Source organism: Pyrus communis, chromosome 15 (assembly GCF_041283825.1).
Source record: "Pyrus communis isolate YQ-2024b chromosome 15, ASM4128382v1, whole genome shotgun sequence".
In the NCBI taxonomy this organism is placed as follows: domain Eukaryota; kingdom Viridiplantae; phylum Streptophyta; class Magnoliopsida; order Rosales; family Rosaceae; genus Pyrus; species Pyrus communis.
In genome coordinates, this window is record NC_142579.1 from 18,470,823 (window position 1) to 18,488,709 (window position 17,887).

Here is a 17,887-nt window from a genome sequence, read left to right on the forward strand (position 1 = left end):
CCTCTCAGAAATTGACAGACTTATGTACAAGTAACAGATTAAATTTTTTAAGAGATTGTCATAAACAAAACAGAATGAGGTAACTGGATAACCGTTTATGTATACTATACTTCATACAAGAGCGCATAAACGACTACATATTAGTGCATGCAGAATCCACTCAGAAATTGACTACACTAGTAACGGATTAAAAAATGACGACGAATAGTCAGAAACAAACTAGAAAGAGATAACTTGATAATCGTTCACGTGCACATCATGCACAAGCGCATAAACAACTACCTACTGATGCATGTAGAATCTTTTCAGAAATTGACAGATATGTGTTTTAATAACGTATTAAAAACGATCTACACGTATCAATACGTTAATTATTTCCCTCACCTACTCTAATTCATAAGGATTACATGTTTGTGATGAATGAGGATTCCTAGTCACAAAAACCTTTCACTTCTATTGATTTCCATAATCTTGATGAGCACGAAACAAAGCAATTAAAGAAAAAAGAAATTATAGAAAAAGCAAGTATAGGAAAAGCACTTATAGGAAAAGCAAACTTGGTTGGTTAGAGAGAGAGAGAGAGAAAAAGAGAGGAGAGAGAGAACTAATGGTAATTGACTAGATGATAGACCGTAGCGTAGTGATTCTAGACTTTTGAAATTGCTCACCTCACCACACCCTATATAATAATGTCACTGCCCGCCACGTCGTTACACTTGCAATACTCACCCTTCGTTTCCCCTGAAAATTCTTCTGTCCTCTCTCTCTCTCTCTCTCTCTCTCTCACACACACCTTCCCTCATATTCTCACTCTCTCTCAGTCTCTCTCTCTCTCTCTCTCTATGCTTTCTTTCTCTCTCTAGGGGTTTTTCGGTTCTTTCGATGCCATGAGATCATCATACCCGCGCACTACTTCCCGGCAACCTCAGCCGTCGGGAATTCCCCGCCGTTTGCCTCCCCCCAGTTACCCGCCCAACAACTTCTACCGCCAAACCCCTCCTCCCTCCCGCACAAGCTTCATCGTCGAGCTACTCGCCGATCACCGGAGTCTCCGAAAGCATGAAATCGACTCCGTGATCGCTAACTGCAAGGCCAGGCCCGAACGCGTTGAGGTTTCTCCAGCCAGTCGCATCGTGGCCTCCTTGTTCTACACGCAATGGGTCGATGCGCTAGAAGCCGTCGTTTATTTTTGGGAGTCCCGGCTGGACCGGTTTCATGATCTCACTCCTAAGTTGAACCGAATCGTCTCTGTTGCCTCCGATCTCGACGAGCTCCGGGACCGGCTGAAAGCCCTGTTCTCCGGCCGGATTAAGAAATTGATGGACGGAGAGGCGGTGAAGAAGTGGGAGGCGAAGCGAGTTTGGCTGTGCAACGACAACGAACGAGTTTCCAAGTTGCTCCGGCGGCATAACCATCTGTGGAGTTTCAGCGAGTTGAATGAGACACTAAAGAGGAACAGGAGCGAAATTCAATTGGTTGAGAGCAGGATTAGGGAGTTTAAGTCCGCCATGAATTGCTTGCTTGATTATCTTGAGGGGAAAGGGGCGGAGGAATCGGGTGAAGAAGGGGTGAAGGTGTTCAAATTTTCGAGTGAAGTTTATGATTGGAGTCAAATTCACAGCTTAATAGTTCGGGAATGCCGCAGGCTCGAAGAAGGGTTGCCCATTTACGCTTATCGGCAGCAAATTCTACAGCAAATTCTTACCCAGCAGGTACAATGTGGTTAAATTTGGCTGTGTAGTTGTTTTCCGTCTTCCGTTTGATGTTTGATTTTGGGTTTGATTAGCAATCTCGGTTAGCGTTACTCCAATTTACGACATTCTTGATTGGCAACGGTAACGGTATATGTTTCTTTAAAGGCTCAATTCCATTTGTTGGGAGTGAACTTTATGATTGTGAAAACTAATGCTCAAGCATGTATTAAAACCTGAACAGTTTGAAAATATGCCTTTTTTTAATACAAAAAATTTATACTTTTCTGCATTGTAGGTTATTTGTTTATTTGTTTGTTTCTTAAGCACTAATTAATTATTTAAGCCCAAATTCAGGTGCTTTAGACGTCTTACATAGTTTCTATTTATAATTTAGACTTGCCCCTTTGTCTTTCTTACTAACTGCAGTCTGCTTAAATTTGGCTGAGTAGTTAATTTTTTGGGTTTGATTAGCACTCTCTGCTGCTCCAAACTGTGTCTGTTGTTTAAATGCTCAATTGCATCTGTTTGGAGTGAACACTAATGATTGTAAAACTAATGTTCAAGCATGTATTAAAATCTGAATAGTATGAAAATATGCTCTTTTTATTAATATAATTTTTTTTTAATGTTTATCTGCATTAATTTATTTGTTTTTTAAGCACTAATTTATTGCATAAGCTCAATTTTAGGTGCTTTATCTTTGGTAGAAATCTTAACAAGGTTTTTATTTACAATTTTAGATTTGCACCTTTGTCCTTCTGTCTAACTGCAATCTGCACAGGTCATGGTATTGATTGGAGAGACTGGCTCAGGGAAAAGTACACAGCTGGTGCAGTTTCTTGCCGATTCTGGAATTGCTGCCGAGCAGTCCATTGTATGCACTCAGCCTCGAAAGATTGCTGCCATGTCGTTGTCGCAGAGAGTTAGAGAAGAATGTAATGGGTGTTACAGAGGAAAATCAGTATCTTGTAATTCAACATTTTTGTCTGGGCAGCAGTTGGTTTCGAAGGTGACATTTATGACAGATCACTATTTACTGCAGCATTACATGAATGATACTAAGATGTCTGGTATTTCTTGCATAATAGTCGATGAGGCTCACGAAAGGAGCCTGAATACTGATCTCCTGTTGGCATTGTTAAAAGATTTACTTGGTCGACGGTCTAGTTTACGACTTATTATAATGTCTGCAACAGCTGATGCCAATGTGCTTTCCGAATATTTTTATCATTGTGGAATCTTTTATGTATTGGGGAGGAGCTTTCGCGTTGATGTTAGATATGTACCATCTTTCACTGAAGGAACTTCTAGTGACACTTCCTATGTTTCTGATGTGATGAGGGTAGCAACAGATGTACACAGAAAAGAGAAAGAGGGGACGATTCTTGCCTTTTTGACTTCCCAGTTGGAAGTAGAATGGTGTTGTGATAAGTTTATAGCACCACATGCAATTGCATTGCCCTTGCATGGAAAACTTTCTTATGAAGATCAATTTAATGTTTTCCAAAACTACCCTGGAAAAAGGAAAATCATATTCGCCACTAATCTGGCTGAGACATCTCTGACAATTCCTGGGGTAAAGTATGTGATTGATTCTGGTATGGCAAAAGAAAGCAAATTTGAACCGGGAAGTGGTATGAATGTTCTGAGAGTTTGTATGATCAGCCAGAGTTCTGCTAATCAAAGAAGTGGCCGTGCTGGAAGAACTGAACCAGGAGTATGTTATAGACTTTACTCAGAATATGACTTTGAGGCTATGCCTCCTTGTCAGGAACCTGAGATTCGCAGAGTTCATCTTGGTGTTGCAGTTCTGAGGATTCTGGCTTTAGGCGTCAAGAATTTACATGACTTTAAATTTATTGATGCACCTTCTTCTGAAGCTATTGACTTGGCTATCAGGAACCTTGTTCAGTTGGGAGCTGTTAAGCAAAAGAATGGTGTTTTTGAGTTAACCCAGGAAGGTCGGTGCTTGGTTAAATTGGGTGTTGAGCCTCGGCTTGGTAAATTAATTCTTGGTTGTTGTGACCTTAACTTGCGTATGGAGGGTCTTGTTCTTGCAGCTGTAATGGCAAATTCCCGCAGCATATTTTGTAGAGTTGGTAATGATGAAGAAAAGCTTAGATCAGACTGCATCAAGGTGAAATTTTGTCATCGTGATGGTGACCTCTTTACCCTTCTCTCTGTGTACAAGGAATGGGATTCTTTGTCTCGAGACGAGAGAAATGTGTGGTGCTGGGAAAACAGCATCAATGCCAAAACAATGAGGAGATGCCAAGACACAGTGATGGAATTGGAGTCTTGCCTTAAACATGAACTCCACATGATAATTTCTGGTACCTGGCGTTGGGATCCACGTGAATCAAATGATTGTGACAAACATTTGAAAAAGGTTATACTTTCTTCCCTTGCAGATAATGTTGCTATGTTCTCAGGTTATGATCAACTTGGTTACGAAGTGGCATTAACTGGGCAGCATGTTAGGCTGCATCCTTCGTGTTCATTGCTAGTATTTGGGGAGAAACCTAGTTGGGTAGTGTTTGGTGAAATCCTGTCGGTTTCTAATCAGTATCTGGTGTGTGTCACTTCCTTTGATTTCAAGTCTTTGTCTGCGCTTTATCCTCCTCCTTCATTTGATGTATCAAAGATGGAAAGTCGAAAGCTTCAGCTGAAAGTGTTGACTGGTTTTGGCATTACTGTTCTTAAAAGATTTTGTGGGAAGGCAAACAGTTATCTGCTTCATCTCGTGTCCCGTATTAGGACAATTTGCGAGGATGAACTTATCAACATTAAAGTCGGTTACTATCAGAATGAGATTATGTTGTTTGCCACCTCAAATAACATGGATAGGGTTGAAAGCTTTGTAAATAATGCCTTGGAGTGTGAAAAAAAATGGATGCGTAATGAATGCTTGGAGAAATGCTTATATCACAGTTCTGGCGTCTTGCCTCCTGTAGCATTGTTTGGAGCCGGTGCAGAGATCAAACATCTGGAGCTTCAAAAAAGGTGTTTGACATTTAATGTAATTCATTCAAAACTGGATTCTGAAGATGATAAGGAGTTACTTAGTGAGCTTGAGAAGTCTATCTCTGGTGGTATATGTGCTATTCACAAGTTCCCCAGCACTGGGCAGGAAAGTGTTGACAAAGGAAAATGGGTGAGGGTAACATTTCAAACTCCTGAAGCGGCTCAAAAAGCAGCTGAGCTAAACGAATCTGAATTTAGTGGCTCCATACTGAAGGTTATTCCTTCGCAGGTAGATCATAAAATATTTTCATTCCCCGCTGTTAGAGCTAAGGTTTATTGGCCTCGCAGGCTAAGCAAGGGGTTTGCAATCGTCAAATGCCACATGAATGATATCTATCCCATAATTGATGACTTTTCTAACCTTGAAGTTGGTGGAAAAAAAATTCGCTGTGAGATTAGCAAAAAAAGGGACATGGATGCTATCGTGATATATGGACTAAGCAAAGATCTGTCCGAGGCTGAAATTTTGGACGTGTTGAGGACTGCTACAAGAAGGCAAATCCTTGATTTTTTTCTGCTGAGAGGAGATGCTGTAGGAAATCCGCCATGTAGTTTTTGTGAAGAAGCACTCTTAAAAGAAATATCACCTTTTATGCCTAAGAGGTATTCCCACAATAGCTGCAGTGTTCAGGTTTTCGAGCCTGAACCAAAGAGTGTTTTCATGAGAGCTTTGATTACATTTGATGGAAGATTACACTTGGAAGCGGCGAGAGCTTTAGAAGAATTAGAAGGGAAGGTACTGCCTGGGTTCCTTCCATGGCAAAAGATAAAATGCCAGCAGTTGTTTCATAGCTCTCTATCCTGCCCCGCCCCTGTCTATCTTGTGATCAAGAAGCAGCTGGATACTTTACTCTCAAGTTTTATACATCTAAATGGTACTGTTTCTTATCCAAGATTTGGTTTTCTTTTGATCTTATATTTTTCTGTGGTTGCAAGTATATTGGCGTATTCTTCTTTTAGTGTCACGCCCTTTTTGTCATTTTAATTCTTCCTCCTTCATGACTTGGGATTTTTATAATTATAACTTTAGATGTTTTGTGAATCACTGTTCTCCTGGAAATGACATGTAATTGCAGCATTATGATAGAAGGCATTCTGGAGAACTTGGTTCTTGCAATGACTGAGTCTTGTAATCCTTCCAAAAGCATTTTAATTTTATAATTATATGGGAATTTTTACAATCTAATGCACCCTTCTGCTTTATCTTGTCCAATATATTGTTATTTCTATCACTGGTTTATACTAACAATGACTAAGAACAATAGGTTTGTTTTCTTGTAGACATAAGTAGGTGTTTGACCGTCTTTATGTTTGTCTTGTTTACAGGTGTAGAATGCAGCTTAGATAGGAATGCTAATGGTTCCTACCGAGTGAAGATATCTGCCACTGCTACAAAAGTTGTTGCAGAACTGAGAAGACGTGTGGAAGAGCTTGTTAAGGGAAAGACTATAGACCACGCCAGCCTTACTCCAGCTGTTTTACAGCTTCTTTTCTCTAGGGATGGCATCAGTCTAATGCACGCACTCCAGCGAGAGACAGGAACCTATATTCTTTTTGACAGACGTAGCCTCAGTGTACAGGTCTTTGGTTCTTCAGACCAAGTTGGTGTGGTAGAGAAGAAATTGGTCGATTCCCTTTTAACCCTCCATGACAATAAGCTGCTTGAGATCCGACTTCAAGGCCATACCTTACCTCCCGAGTTGATGAAAGAGGTTGTTAACAGGTTTGGGCCAGACTTACGGGGGCTCAAAGAGAAGATCCCAGGGGCTGATTTTGGTCTAAATGTTCGCCGTCAAGTAATTTCCATCCATGGAAGCAAGGATGTGAAGCAGAAAGTAGAAGAGAGTATTTATGAGATTGTACAGACGTCAGGTAGTTCAACTCAGAGGTTTAAGAGTGATGTTGATTGCCCCATATGTATGTGTGAGATTGAAGATGAATACCGGCTCGAGGACTGTGGGCATTTATTTTGCCGCTCGTGTTTAGTGGAGCAGTGCGAGTCGGCAATTAAGAACCAAGATAGTTTCCCAATGTTTTGTGCAGACGAGGGTTGCAGATCTCTTATTTTGTTTGTTGATCTGAAATCTCTATTATCAAATGAGAAGCTGGAGGAGCTATTTAGGGCTTCACTGGGGGCGTTTGTTGCATCAAGTGCAGGTATCTACAGGTTTTGCCCGTCTCCTGACTGCTCTTCTGTGTACCAAGTAGCTGCTCCTGGGACAGACGGTGAACCATTTGTTTGTGGTGCATGTTATGCCGAGACATGTACCAGGTGCCATTTAGAACATCATCCATACCTCTCATGTGAGCAGTACCGGGAGTTCAAGGAAGACCCAGATTCATCGTTGAAGCAGTGGTGCAAAGGAAAAGAACATGTGAAGAGCTGCCCAGTATGCAGGTATACAATTGAGAAGATAGATGGGTGCAACCATATAGAATGTAGGTGTGGGAAGCACATTTGCTGGGCCTGTTTGGAGTATTATGCAACGAGCGACGAATGCTATACCCATTTGAGGACTATTCACCTGGCCATCATTTGATATGAAGTGCTCGTGACGTTTACTTATCGGTCGGCTTAGAGTGTTGTTGATATATGATATGAAATAGGTAATGTAGACACGGCAAATGTAAGTACTTTTTCTCAATGTAAGTGCTTTTAACCAGACTGAACTCTAGCCAAGTTTTTCGGTGTTCTCATCAAGTTTGGATAACAAGAAATGAGAAGCTCTGATGAGATCATTGATCCAATTTTGTGTGCTTGCTTTTAACCGTGACCTCGAAACCGATCTGAAACTCTAATAAGCCCTTGTGTTCAGTAATTTTTAAACTGTGCTAGGGTAAGTTGCTCACGAAGCAACTCTTGACCATTGATCCATATGGAATCGACATTGCATCAATGGTTAGAAATTCCGGGGACATGCCTTAGCATTTCTCTTGTCTATGTTATGTGGCATGGAGAAGTGCAAAGCGGGTCCCTCAACTGGACCACTAAATCAGAAACATATAATCCCAAAGAATCCTTGTTCAAATTTCAGTTAACAGAATGCTTGTTCACAATGCATATGCCCCTTTTGACCAAAAAAAAAAAAAAAAATTACATATTTATATATACACCTATATATTTTGCAGTACAAAAATGAAATTTCAGTACAAGTATCTGCAACCGAATGCGAAGCCCACGCCGGCGATGCCAAAACAAAGTGCCAAAGCTACAACCCAAGTGATGCCATCCCCACCGTCACCTCCTTTTGATCTGCCACAACTACAACTCGCCTGATCACTCCCTTGCTCCGCCCAATGCGACTGCAACTTTGAAACTTGAAGCTCAAGCAACATCACCCATTGCCTGTAAGCAAACAACTCTTTAGCCTCCGCAAGCAACGCATTAGCGAGACAGTCTTTTTCGTTCCCCAACTTCTCAGCCTTCTTCTCCGCCTCCCTTGCTCTCGTTTGCGACAGCCTCAGCGCCTTCAGAAGCTCCAGCTTCTCATTCTCTCCGTCAATTCGGTTTCCATCCATGTCAAACTGGTCGTTCCTGTGATCATCATCGCGATCTGAGTTCACGCTGCAAATCCTTTTCATGGATGACACAACAGTTTGATCCAAACCCGTAAATAGTTTTGCCGGCGGAGGAAGATCGCAGTTCTGTATGAGGTGTAAGCCAACAGTCTTGTGAGAAACAGCAGTTAGACCCAGAAACATTTCATTCCCATCAGCTGCTTTAGGATTCAACTTTGTGTTATTAGATATCCGCCCAGCCATCGATGTCGGACTGATCAGAACTTGAGAAACAATAAAAGGAATTGGAAACTGCTTAATTTGTTGAGGATCGAAATGTAAAAAGAAAAAAATAATGGGCATATTTGGTGGGTGGGGTGGTTGGGAGAGACAAGGATTGAGGGGAGAGGGAGAGAGAGAGAGAGAGAGAGGGGAGAGAGGGAGGGAGTAGTGTGCCCGCAAGAAACGGGGTCCGTGGAATTGAATACAATTGTAAATGTTGGTCATTGCTTTTAGTACAAAGGTTGGAAAATTCCTTCCTTGCTTTGCTTGTTTGATTAGCTTTACACACAAAAAAATACGTTACACGGCCTAGACAATGACATCTTCAACTTAATTTTGTCTTAACTCTTCATTTGAAAAAGGGATTACGAAAAAATCAATGCCCTAGATACGTCAACGCTTGTAATTAGGTTGATGTGAGAAAGATAATAATATTTGTATTACAGAAATTTAAAAGGATAACCTTCTAACAAGCATTCTGTCACTTAGTACATGATCTGGTAGTATTTCTCTTCACATATAAGTGAGAGGTCTTAAGTTCGATTCTCGTCAAATGCGAATTTGAACCACATTATTACTAGCCCATTGTGAGGCTAAACTCAACCCCTCCCTTTTAGTGTGTAGATAATAACGATTGTTTAAAAAAAAAAAGAAAAAAAAAATTCACTCTTGTTTAAAGACTTTTAACCTGTTTTTTACAAGACAAAAATTCACTCTACAGGATCTCAATCTTTTTGAAGCGAAACAATAGCAGTTTTATTATCAAAATTATTTTGAATGAAATCCAAAGTCCTCAAGCCAAAAGAGACTCCAACATAACATACAATGTCATTTTGCGAAACTAGTTGTCACGTACTCGTGGATTTAAAGATGAGATAGGCCTGAAATAAGCAAAGCAACGTAACCAACTCTTGGAATCATCAACACCTAAGCCCAGAAGATTGAACTCGTAGTCTGGAACTCCAAAATCAAATGAGCTCCATTAATAAAATAGTCAGACACTTCACAAACTGACAAAAACCACCAAATGAGCGGGAAAAGGTTTACTACTGGCCCCAAGCAAGTAAGGGGTGACAACTATGAAACTTGTAGATCTAATGATTTGTTATGGGGAAGCAGATAGGTGTGAGAGGGAACGTTTTGGATGCCAGGTCCTTTATTAAAGATTCGACGGGTCATTAATATTGCTAATAGTGCATCGATAACGTATAACATGTTGTTGGGGAACTTTTAGGTCAAAGTGGTTTTGGGCTTTGAGAACGTCTTCTTGTCTCCCTTAGTTCGGTTTCGTACCAAGTTCTGAAATATCTCGAAAGAATTAGCACGTCTTAAGAATTATACCGGTTGGATCAATGACTCGAATATAGCATGATTAAGCAAATAATGACTTGCTCAAATGAGGCATGGTGCGGAAACTAGAAGTTCATCAGTTTAACATGTTGAGAGAGAGAGAGAGAGAGAGAGAGAGAGAGAGAGTTGGCATGATTGCATGGTGTTCTAGATTGAATAATTTGAGTTTCCAAGGGCGGTAGCAAGACTTACTATGGCTGGAATACTTAAATGAGTTTATGGAGAATGTTAAGGTTGTAGAGTGATGTTTTTGGGTTTCTTTGGTTCTCTGTGTGAAGCTGGAGGTTGGGCCTCAAGAGGCTTTCCTTGACTAAAAGAGATGAAAGAAGTTTAGGAAAACCCTAAGGTTGCAGAAAGATGGTTCTTTATTTCTCTCTCACGTTTAAACTCTCTGTATTATGATGTTCTGGGCTGAGTTCTTGGATCCCCTTTAATGGCTTTTGACTCCCCTTTTTGTAGATGAATGATTCATTTCTAGGTTCCCAAGGAATATCTAATTGTGCCTTGGTTCTCCCTTATTTCTCCCTAGTTCCCCTGCTACTCCCCAATTTTGATGTAAGGAGGCTAGACTGTAGAGCCTGCATCATGTTTTCTTCCTGAGGCACGGGTTACCTAGGTCAACTTTTCACATGCGCTACTTTTGGTGGAGCGCCTCATGGCTTTTGCGCGTTGGACTTCTACGTGAGCTAAAAAGGGAAAGTCTGCCTATCTCTTCATTAAATGCATGTTTAGCTAGCTTTCACATGACTCTAAAGGTTAGCGCTTGTTTTCTCCCTAACTAAGTTGGTTAGATTGCCAGGGAAAGAAGGAAACTAGGTTGGTTCTTTGACACACCCCGACTGGAGTCGAGGGATGCTGGTCGTCACATGAGGTGACATAGCCACGTGCGTAATAGAAGTGATAGTCATAAGAAAATGTGAATAAATAAAAACCAAAACTAAACTTATTTAACTAGAGATAATATATAAGTGGGCGAAAGTGATCAAGTATACGATACACACATATCAGAGCATAGGTAACACGAAAGTGCAGTCGAACTAACTAAACACTAATTATACAAATCAGGAGAGGATCCCTACAATATTTAATGGAACGTTAGAACCACCGTGTAGTCCTCATGAGCCATCAAAGATGAATAGCTACCTAGAACCTAGAGGGGCACAAAACAGAAGGGTGAGTTGGCAAAAACAAAGTGTTCGAAAACATATTTATCTTTATGAACATAATAACCCCTCTTCGTAAAACCATTATAGTTTCCAGAAAATACTACTACGTAGGTATAAAAACCAATGCATAAGACCAGCGAAAACTGAGATATGCCATGTCATAATATTTTAGCACAAAAAGATGTAAACCAAATGTGCAACTAATAAAAAATAGTATGCCAGTCAGAGTCACCTTGCATGACTTGTACAACTGGATCTATAGCTCATCAATCTAGGCTAGCACATGAGTCAGAGTCACTTAGTGTGACCTGTACGACAAGCTAGGTATAAATATGTATGCTCAAGTGCTACGATCATGTGAAAGTTGTGCGATAAACCGCGGGTCACCTACGAGTCGAAACCACCTATTGTGGTCTATACGATAGGCTGGCACCAGACTTGGATCCAAGGTGAGCGTGCAATGTAGGAGGTGAACAATCATGTGAAGGCTGGCCCTGACCCCGTGCGGGAGCATTAATACCGGGGTGCAGCCATGATGAGCTCTAAATAAATGTATGCATACCAGTGCAATACAACTCATTCAATCACATAATACTCACCAGAAACTTACCTAAGTCTCCTCAGCATCACACAATACAATTCACAAGTGTAACAATGCAATATTTAAAATGTAACTTATTTACGACATGGCAAGCAAGGCATAATTCCATCTAAAAACGTTTCTGGAAACCGTATATGTATGTGTGTGTGTGTGTGTGTGTGTGTGTGTGTGTGTGTGTGTGTGTGTATAACAAATGGCCACTCACTGATAAGTAGCAGGATCGTAGCCCCCTAGCTTCGCTTGTCCATGCTCATCCTCAGGGTACGTCTCACTTATATGCGATACAACTATTTTTACGTTAATTAATTAGCACATATACGAAATCTAGAAATAACTCCTCATAGTTTGCTCAAATGTAAGGTTTGAATATACGAACGTGATCTACTCAATGATATAAACTCATACAAATTTTTATAAAAACTTTTGGACATCGGACGTGCCCTCACACGCCAGCCACGTGCACGACACACTGACGGAAACCTTAATGGTGTTAGGAATATTCCGTCAAAATAGGTGGAACATTCCGTTAAATGGTAACGGCGTTACCTAACGCCGTTAGAATATTCTGTTAAAGTTAATGGAATATACCTTCTTCTTCTCCGGTCACCTGTCGGTCTCTTCCATTTGCGGCCGCCGGCTGCCGTCTGCATTCGCCTATTTCTAGAAAATTTTCAAAGCTTTATATCTACTTCATTTCTTAACCAAAATTCATGAAATTTATATGGATTTGAAGGTCTTGAAGAGTAGGACACGTTTGTACCTATTGGAAATCCAAAATCCAATGAAAAATGGTTGGAAAATTCCTTGGAAAATCCAGCCAACTCTGTAACTCTTCGAACTCACCTATTTCGACGTCCACTCCACTCCAAATCTACTCTAAAGTGCTAGGAGACCATCCCAAACGTCAAAACTTTGTAAATCGTCCATGATCGTGCCGGAGCAACCTAGCTCCTCGTCTGAGCTTCTGGTTTCCGAGCTAAATTTCACCAAAACGGAAAACTAAGGGTACGGTGGTAATCGTGAAGTCGAGAGGAGAATGGTAATGTGTTTCCAAAAGTTCGATCTGTGTGAGTTTGATGATGGTTGTGTGTGGGATGTCATGGGTGTACGGAGGGAGAAGAGTCGAGAAGAGGAGAGAGGGAGGGAAGAGTGTATGCGTACGTGATTGGGCAGAAGAAGAAAATTATATTTTCTGATTGGGCTGCCGTGAAAGAGAGAAAAAGTTATATGTGTAATTGGCCCAAAGAAAAATAAAAACAAAGTACCTGATTGGGCCAAGGGAAAACCCCATCTAATTAGTTCAAAAATTACCTCTTACGCAGATGATTTAATTACGACAGCAAAAAAGATAATTTAAATCTGCACACATACATCCATGTCACTTAGCCAACGAGGGCATATTCATGATTTTCACACACTTGGGGAGAAAATTATATAATAAATTAGGACGAGTCGCCATATTCTCTCTCAAACTTATCCACGTGGAATACAAAGGTTATAGGCTTGGACTTTGGGCTCCCAAGCAACCCAAAGTTTTCCACAATCTTGACTCCACGTAGGCTTAATGAACTTCCATAACCATCCACACCACAATTTACTTGACAAGCCCCGGACATGATGCTTGGGCTTATCTTAGCATGAATAGTGATTAGTGTGATAAAGATTGGTGTGATGAATATGCATGAGTTCTCACGAGCATGGTGTGATTTACACAAATGTGGGGCTTCATTAACGTAGCATGGCATGATTACAAATATACCTCCTTCTCGATTTCGCACCCTTTGCATGTATTCAGTCTTGACTTGATTGGGCTTGCATGTGACATTTTTTGGCCTTAACACAAGTCAATAATTTTGTTACAATGATATTGACATATTGTGCATGGTCAGACTATCTTATAAGATTTCTAAACAAAATTACTTAAAGGCCTTCATGACCAGTTCCCGAGTAGTACCCGAATCCCAATCAAATTGCTCCTTAAGTGGTTAAAATAATAAAAAAATTTAAATTGATGATCGTTAACATGTCCAAATTTGATTAGTTTTTACACTTTTCCATTTTGTTTTCTGTCAAACGATAGATTTGGTAATGGGATTTTTATCACCTGCAATAGTAATGATAAAAACACCTAAAATACTTGTAAGAGTACAAGGTACTTGTAGTATAGTTGGCTCTAATAAGGTCGTTCTCCACAAGGATTGAATGAATAATTTTTATTTAGCCTAATTCTTAATTAACTACTTAAAACAAAGTTTGGAAAAGGTTGATTTTGTAATTTAAAGTAATAAAAACGAATTTAAATAAAAATAATTAAAGAAATCAACAAAGTAAAGAAAAGAAAACAGTTTTGAAAATCAATTTAAGGGGTTCCGTTGTTACCTTAACAATTCTGCGTAGTTCTTCCAATTACTTATGACTTACACATGCATGTTTTGAAGGTTAGGTTTTCCTAAAGTATGCTCTACTTGGACCCTCAATTTAGAATGTATATCAAACATGCAATCCATTTGGGTATTCAAATCAAATCTAAACATGCAAGACTCATTAAGCTTTATGAAAACCCTTTGGAAAATCATGCAACCTTAAAGACGTGGTATTCATCTTGATTCTTAAGTGAAATCACAATTATTAACCACAAGAAGCCTTCGTGAAATTCAGGGACCAACCTCCGACCAAAATTGCATCAAATTACTTTTCTAAACATCCTAATGGTGATCAAGCATTATGACAATTAGATAATTTAAACACGGTAATTTAAAATTCAAAACCTGCATGCATAACATCATAAGTAAATTTAAAAGAAACTACATATACTTACTAAGGCTCGTGGCCTCACCCTAACAAACAAAATTAGTTACAAACAACCATAAAACAAGAAAACTTTTATTGAAAATAGAAAAAGTATAGAAAACACCTTGACGAAGAATACAAATCATCAATGCCTAGCTAAGTTCTCCAAATTGATGCGTTGGAAACCCTAATGGCTAAATAGCCTTATTTATACTAATAAAAAAAAAATCCTTCCTTGAAAAGGTCTTCTAAAAAGTAGGAAAAAAAATAACTTAAGAGAAACTAGGAAACATAATAGAATAAGATAACTACGTATTTCATTCCTATTCTGATTTTGGCAAATCTGCCCAGCCACAAAACAGCCACGTTTTTTGATCTTCAAGATTCCAAAATAGGCCCAAAATGACTTGAATTAAAACTTGAGATGTCCCGAACATAATTGCTGAAGGCCTCGAACCCAAAAGACATCATCTTGGATGTCAAAAAGCCTAAATAAGCCCAAAACATTACTTTGACAGCACTGCGCGCTGCTCCTTTATTTATCGCCATAAATAAACCATTTGGTAAGAAAATCTGAAACTTTGATATGAATAAGTTGAGAGACTCATGAACATCCTCCAATTGGAATCACTCTAAAATTTGTTCGTTTGGTCATGCTTTGCTCAAGAGGAAGTCGAATGTCCTACATTGAAAATATAATTCAAAGTATCAAAATTCTCACAAAATAACTACTTAACTAATACTAAGATTATGGTAAAATATATAGTATAATATCGATTCATCAGTGGATCCGTCAAAAATAACAAAATCTTTCGTCAGCAAAGGTATATTTCGCCACCCTCTTATGAGTTTTCCAAAGCCTAGTGCATTGCTCAACGACGACGACGACTGTGGTGTCTACTCATCGAACCACGGCAGCTAGTATAGTGGCCGCATTCGCTAGCGATAGCAGCAGATGACGGCGCGTTTACCGGCAACTAAAGGGTGCATGATTGACAAGTGGAGGCACATGCAGGACCCAATGCCTAACCTTAGGTTATTCGACGTCCTGAATCACGTGACGCCCTCCGTTCATGCAAATCAAATGCCTAAATAATATTTTTGATGTTGAACTAGAAAAATAATAGAAAATGCTTATATAAGCTAAGTTATACATTCACAAGCACAAGTTTGGTTAAATTGGACAAAGGCAAGGATCCTAACAAGGAAACATGCTCAAACTACCTATGAGTGGATCCCTTCAAAAACTATGTTTTTGATAAATGAATGATTTGAGCTAGTCTTGATGAGACTTAGGTAGAAATTGATAATGTTGATATTCAATTAATATAATGACTATTGATAATGTTGATATTCAGTTAATTTAACGACTTTGATGATTTGTTTTCAGCACATGGTCACTATGCACTTCGTATAGCTATCTATGACATAGGATTATTTGCAATGTCGATATTCTTAGTAGAGGATAGATGAGCTAGTAGAGGATAGATATTGCTTAGGTTGATGCCATTTCACTTGGTTGCTATGCTACACTAGTAGATGCTAGTTTTGTGATTGATTTTAGGTATGATCTTTGAATTGTCTTGATGTAATTTGATTGATAATTTGATATGAATTGATTGACTTGAAATGTCACATCCCGGCTTGGACCTCCACCACATCCTGGGCTCGACTCCACTGTAGCACGATATTGTCCGTTTTGGGCCCTGACCACGCCCTCACAGTTTTGTTTCTGGGAACTCACACAAGAACTTCTTAGGGGGTCACCCATCCTGAGATTGCTCTCACGTGAATTCGCTTAACTTCGGAGTTCCAATGGAACCCGAAGCTAGTGAGCTCCCAAAAGGCCTTGTGCTAGGTAGAGATGAGAATATACATATAAGGCTTATAGGATCCACTCTCTTGGGCGATGTGAGATGTTACAATCCACCCCCTTTAGGGGCCCGACGTCCTCGTCGGCACACATCTGACCAGGGATTGGCTTTGATACCAAATTGTCACATCCCGGCTCAGGCCTCCACCACATCCCGGGCTCAACTCCATCGTAGCATGATCTTGTCCCCTTTGGGCCCCGACCACACCCTCACAGTTTTGTTTCTAGGAACTCACACAAGAACTTCCCAGGAGGTCACCCATCCTGGGATTGCTCTCGCGCAAACTCACTTAACATCGCAGTTCCAATGGAACCTGAAGCTAGTGAGCTCCCAAAAGGCCTCGTGCTAGGTAGAGATGAGAATATAGATATAAGGCTTACAGGATCCACTCTCCTGGATGATGTGGGATGTTACATGAAATGTTGACATTGTTTGATTATATACTATAGTAAATACTATTATGTAGTTTTAAACTATATATGATTTCCAAAACAAGGGTTAGTATATTGAAAATGAATTTGACTAGATAAATGATGATGATCCACTCATACTATGTTTGTCGACCCATTAAGACATAGTGAGAGTAAGAAGGCTTTTGGGGCACACAAGTGGGTTTGGCAATGAGAGTATCCACCTACTCTGTAGGGTGATCATTCTTACTGTTTAATTATCTAGTTGTAATAACTGCACGATCATATTTATGATTTTGCGAGCACTACACTTTAATTTGTGTTAACTGTTGTATGCACTGCTATGAGCTCTGAACTCAATATGATAATAATAGGAGCATATCCCTAGTTGTGTACCCAATTGGGCAGGTTGTTAAGGATTTGCATAATAGTTTGAAATTAATTACTAAAAGAGCCGTTTTAGTTCAAAATTGTGCACATCATAATTTCCTTACTATGGTTTTCGTCATTAAGTTGATGGTGTTTCATCATCTTAATTCTGAAATTACATTATCAATTTAGTGTCGACCATCACATTAGCTAGTTGGCTATTAGGTCGAGGTGTGGCAGGCGTGACTATTTGACTATAATAAAGCTACAACACAACGTCCAATATGGGCTTTAGGGACGCACTATTTTGTTTCAACAGTCTCAATTAAATCATTAATCATATAAGGAAAACTAATGAAAATGGTATGAAAACTTTGAGTTTTAATAATAAGGACAAAATAAAAGGTAAAGTGAATAGTGTCATGATTGACTTTTTAGTGTAAAAATAAGCTTTCGTTAAAATAAACAGTACCATGAGTTTTTCGTTAAAATTTTATTTTTTATTATTTTTATTTTTTGGGTATGAAACCTATGCGACATTCCATAAACGTTAATTTACCCAAATTCCCTTTAAGAGAATTTTCTTTTTCAACCAAGGAGAGTCGATTTACTCTTCTACCATTTTCAAGTTTAATATGTTAAACAGAAATTTATAAGTAGTTTGTAGTTTAATTGGTTAAGAGCATTTTTTATTGTTCTGAGATCTCATGTTTGAATCCTCCACTCCTTAATTTACATGCATTTAGTGTAGATACTATATCGTCCGAAGAAAAAAAAAGAAAAAATGATAAACAAACAACTTCGTTGAATCATTTTTGTTGTTTTTATT

General features: G+C 39.4%; 2 protein-coding genes across 2 annotated transcripts; one reads left to right on the forward strand and one right to left on the reverse strand.

Annotated features, from left to right (window-relative positions):
• The first annotated feature begins 649 nt into the window (after positions 1–649).
• Positions 650–7,466, forward strand: LOC137748072 (ATP-dependent RNA helicase DEAH11, chloroplastic). The gene is made up of 3 exons (XM_068488168.2): positions 650–1,712; positions 2,476–5,593; positions 6,045–7,466. The coding sequence occupies exons 1-3, from the start codon at positions 888–890 to the stop codon at positions 7,256–7,258; spliced, it is 5,157 nt and encodes a 1,718-aa protein (XP_068344269.2). The 5' UTR covers positions 650–887; the 3' UTR covers positions 7,259–7,466.
• A 259-nt stretch (positions 7,467–7,725) lies between these two features.
• LOC137724966 (uncharacterized) lies at positions 7,726–8,658 on the reverse strand. Its single transcript, XM_068463591.2, has one exon. The coding sequence runs from the start codon at positions 8,577–8,579 to the stop codon at positions 7,863–7,865; it is 717 nt and encodes a 238-aa protein (XP_068319692.2). The 5' UTR covers positions 8,580–8,658; the 3' UTR covers positions 7,726–7,862.
• Between the last annotated feature and the right edge of the window lie 9,229 nt (positions 8,659–17,887).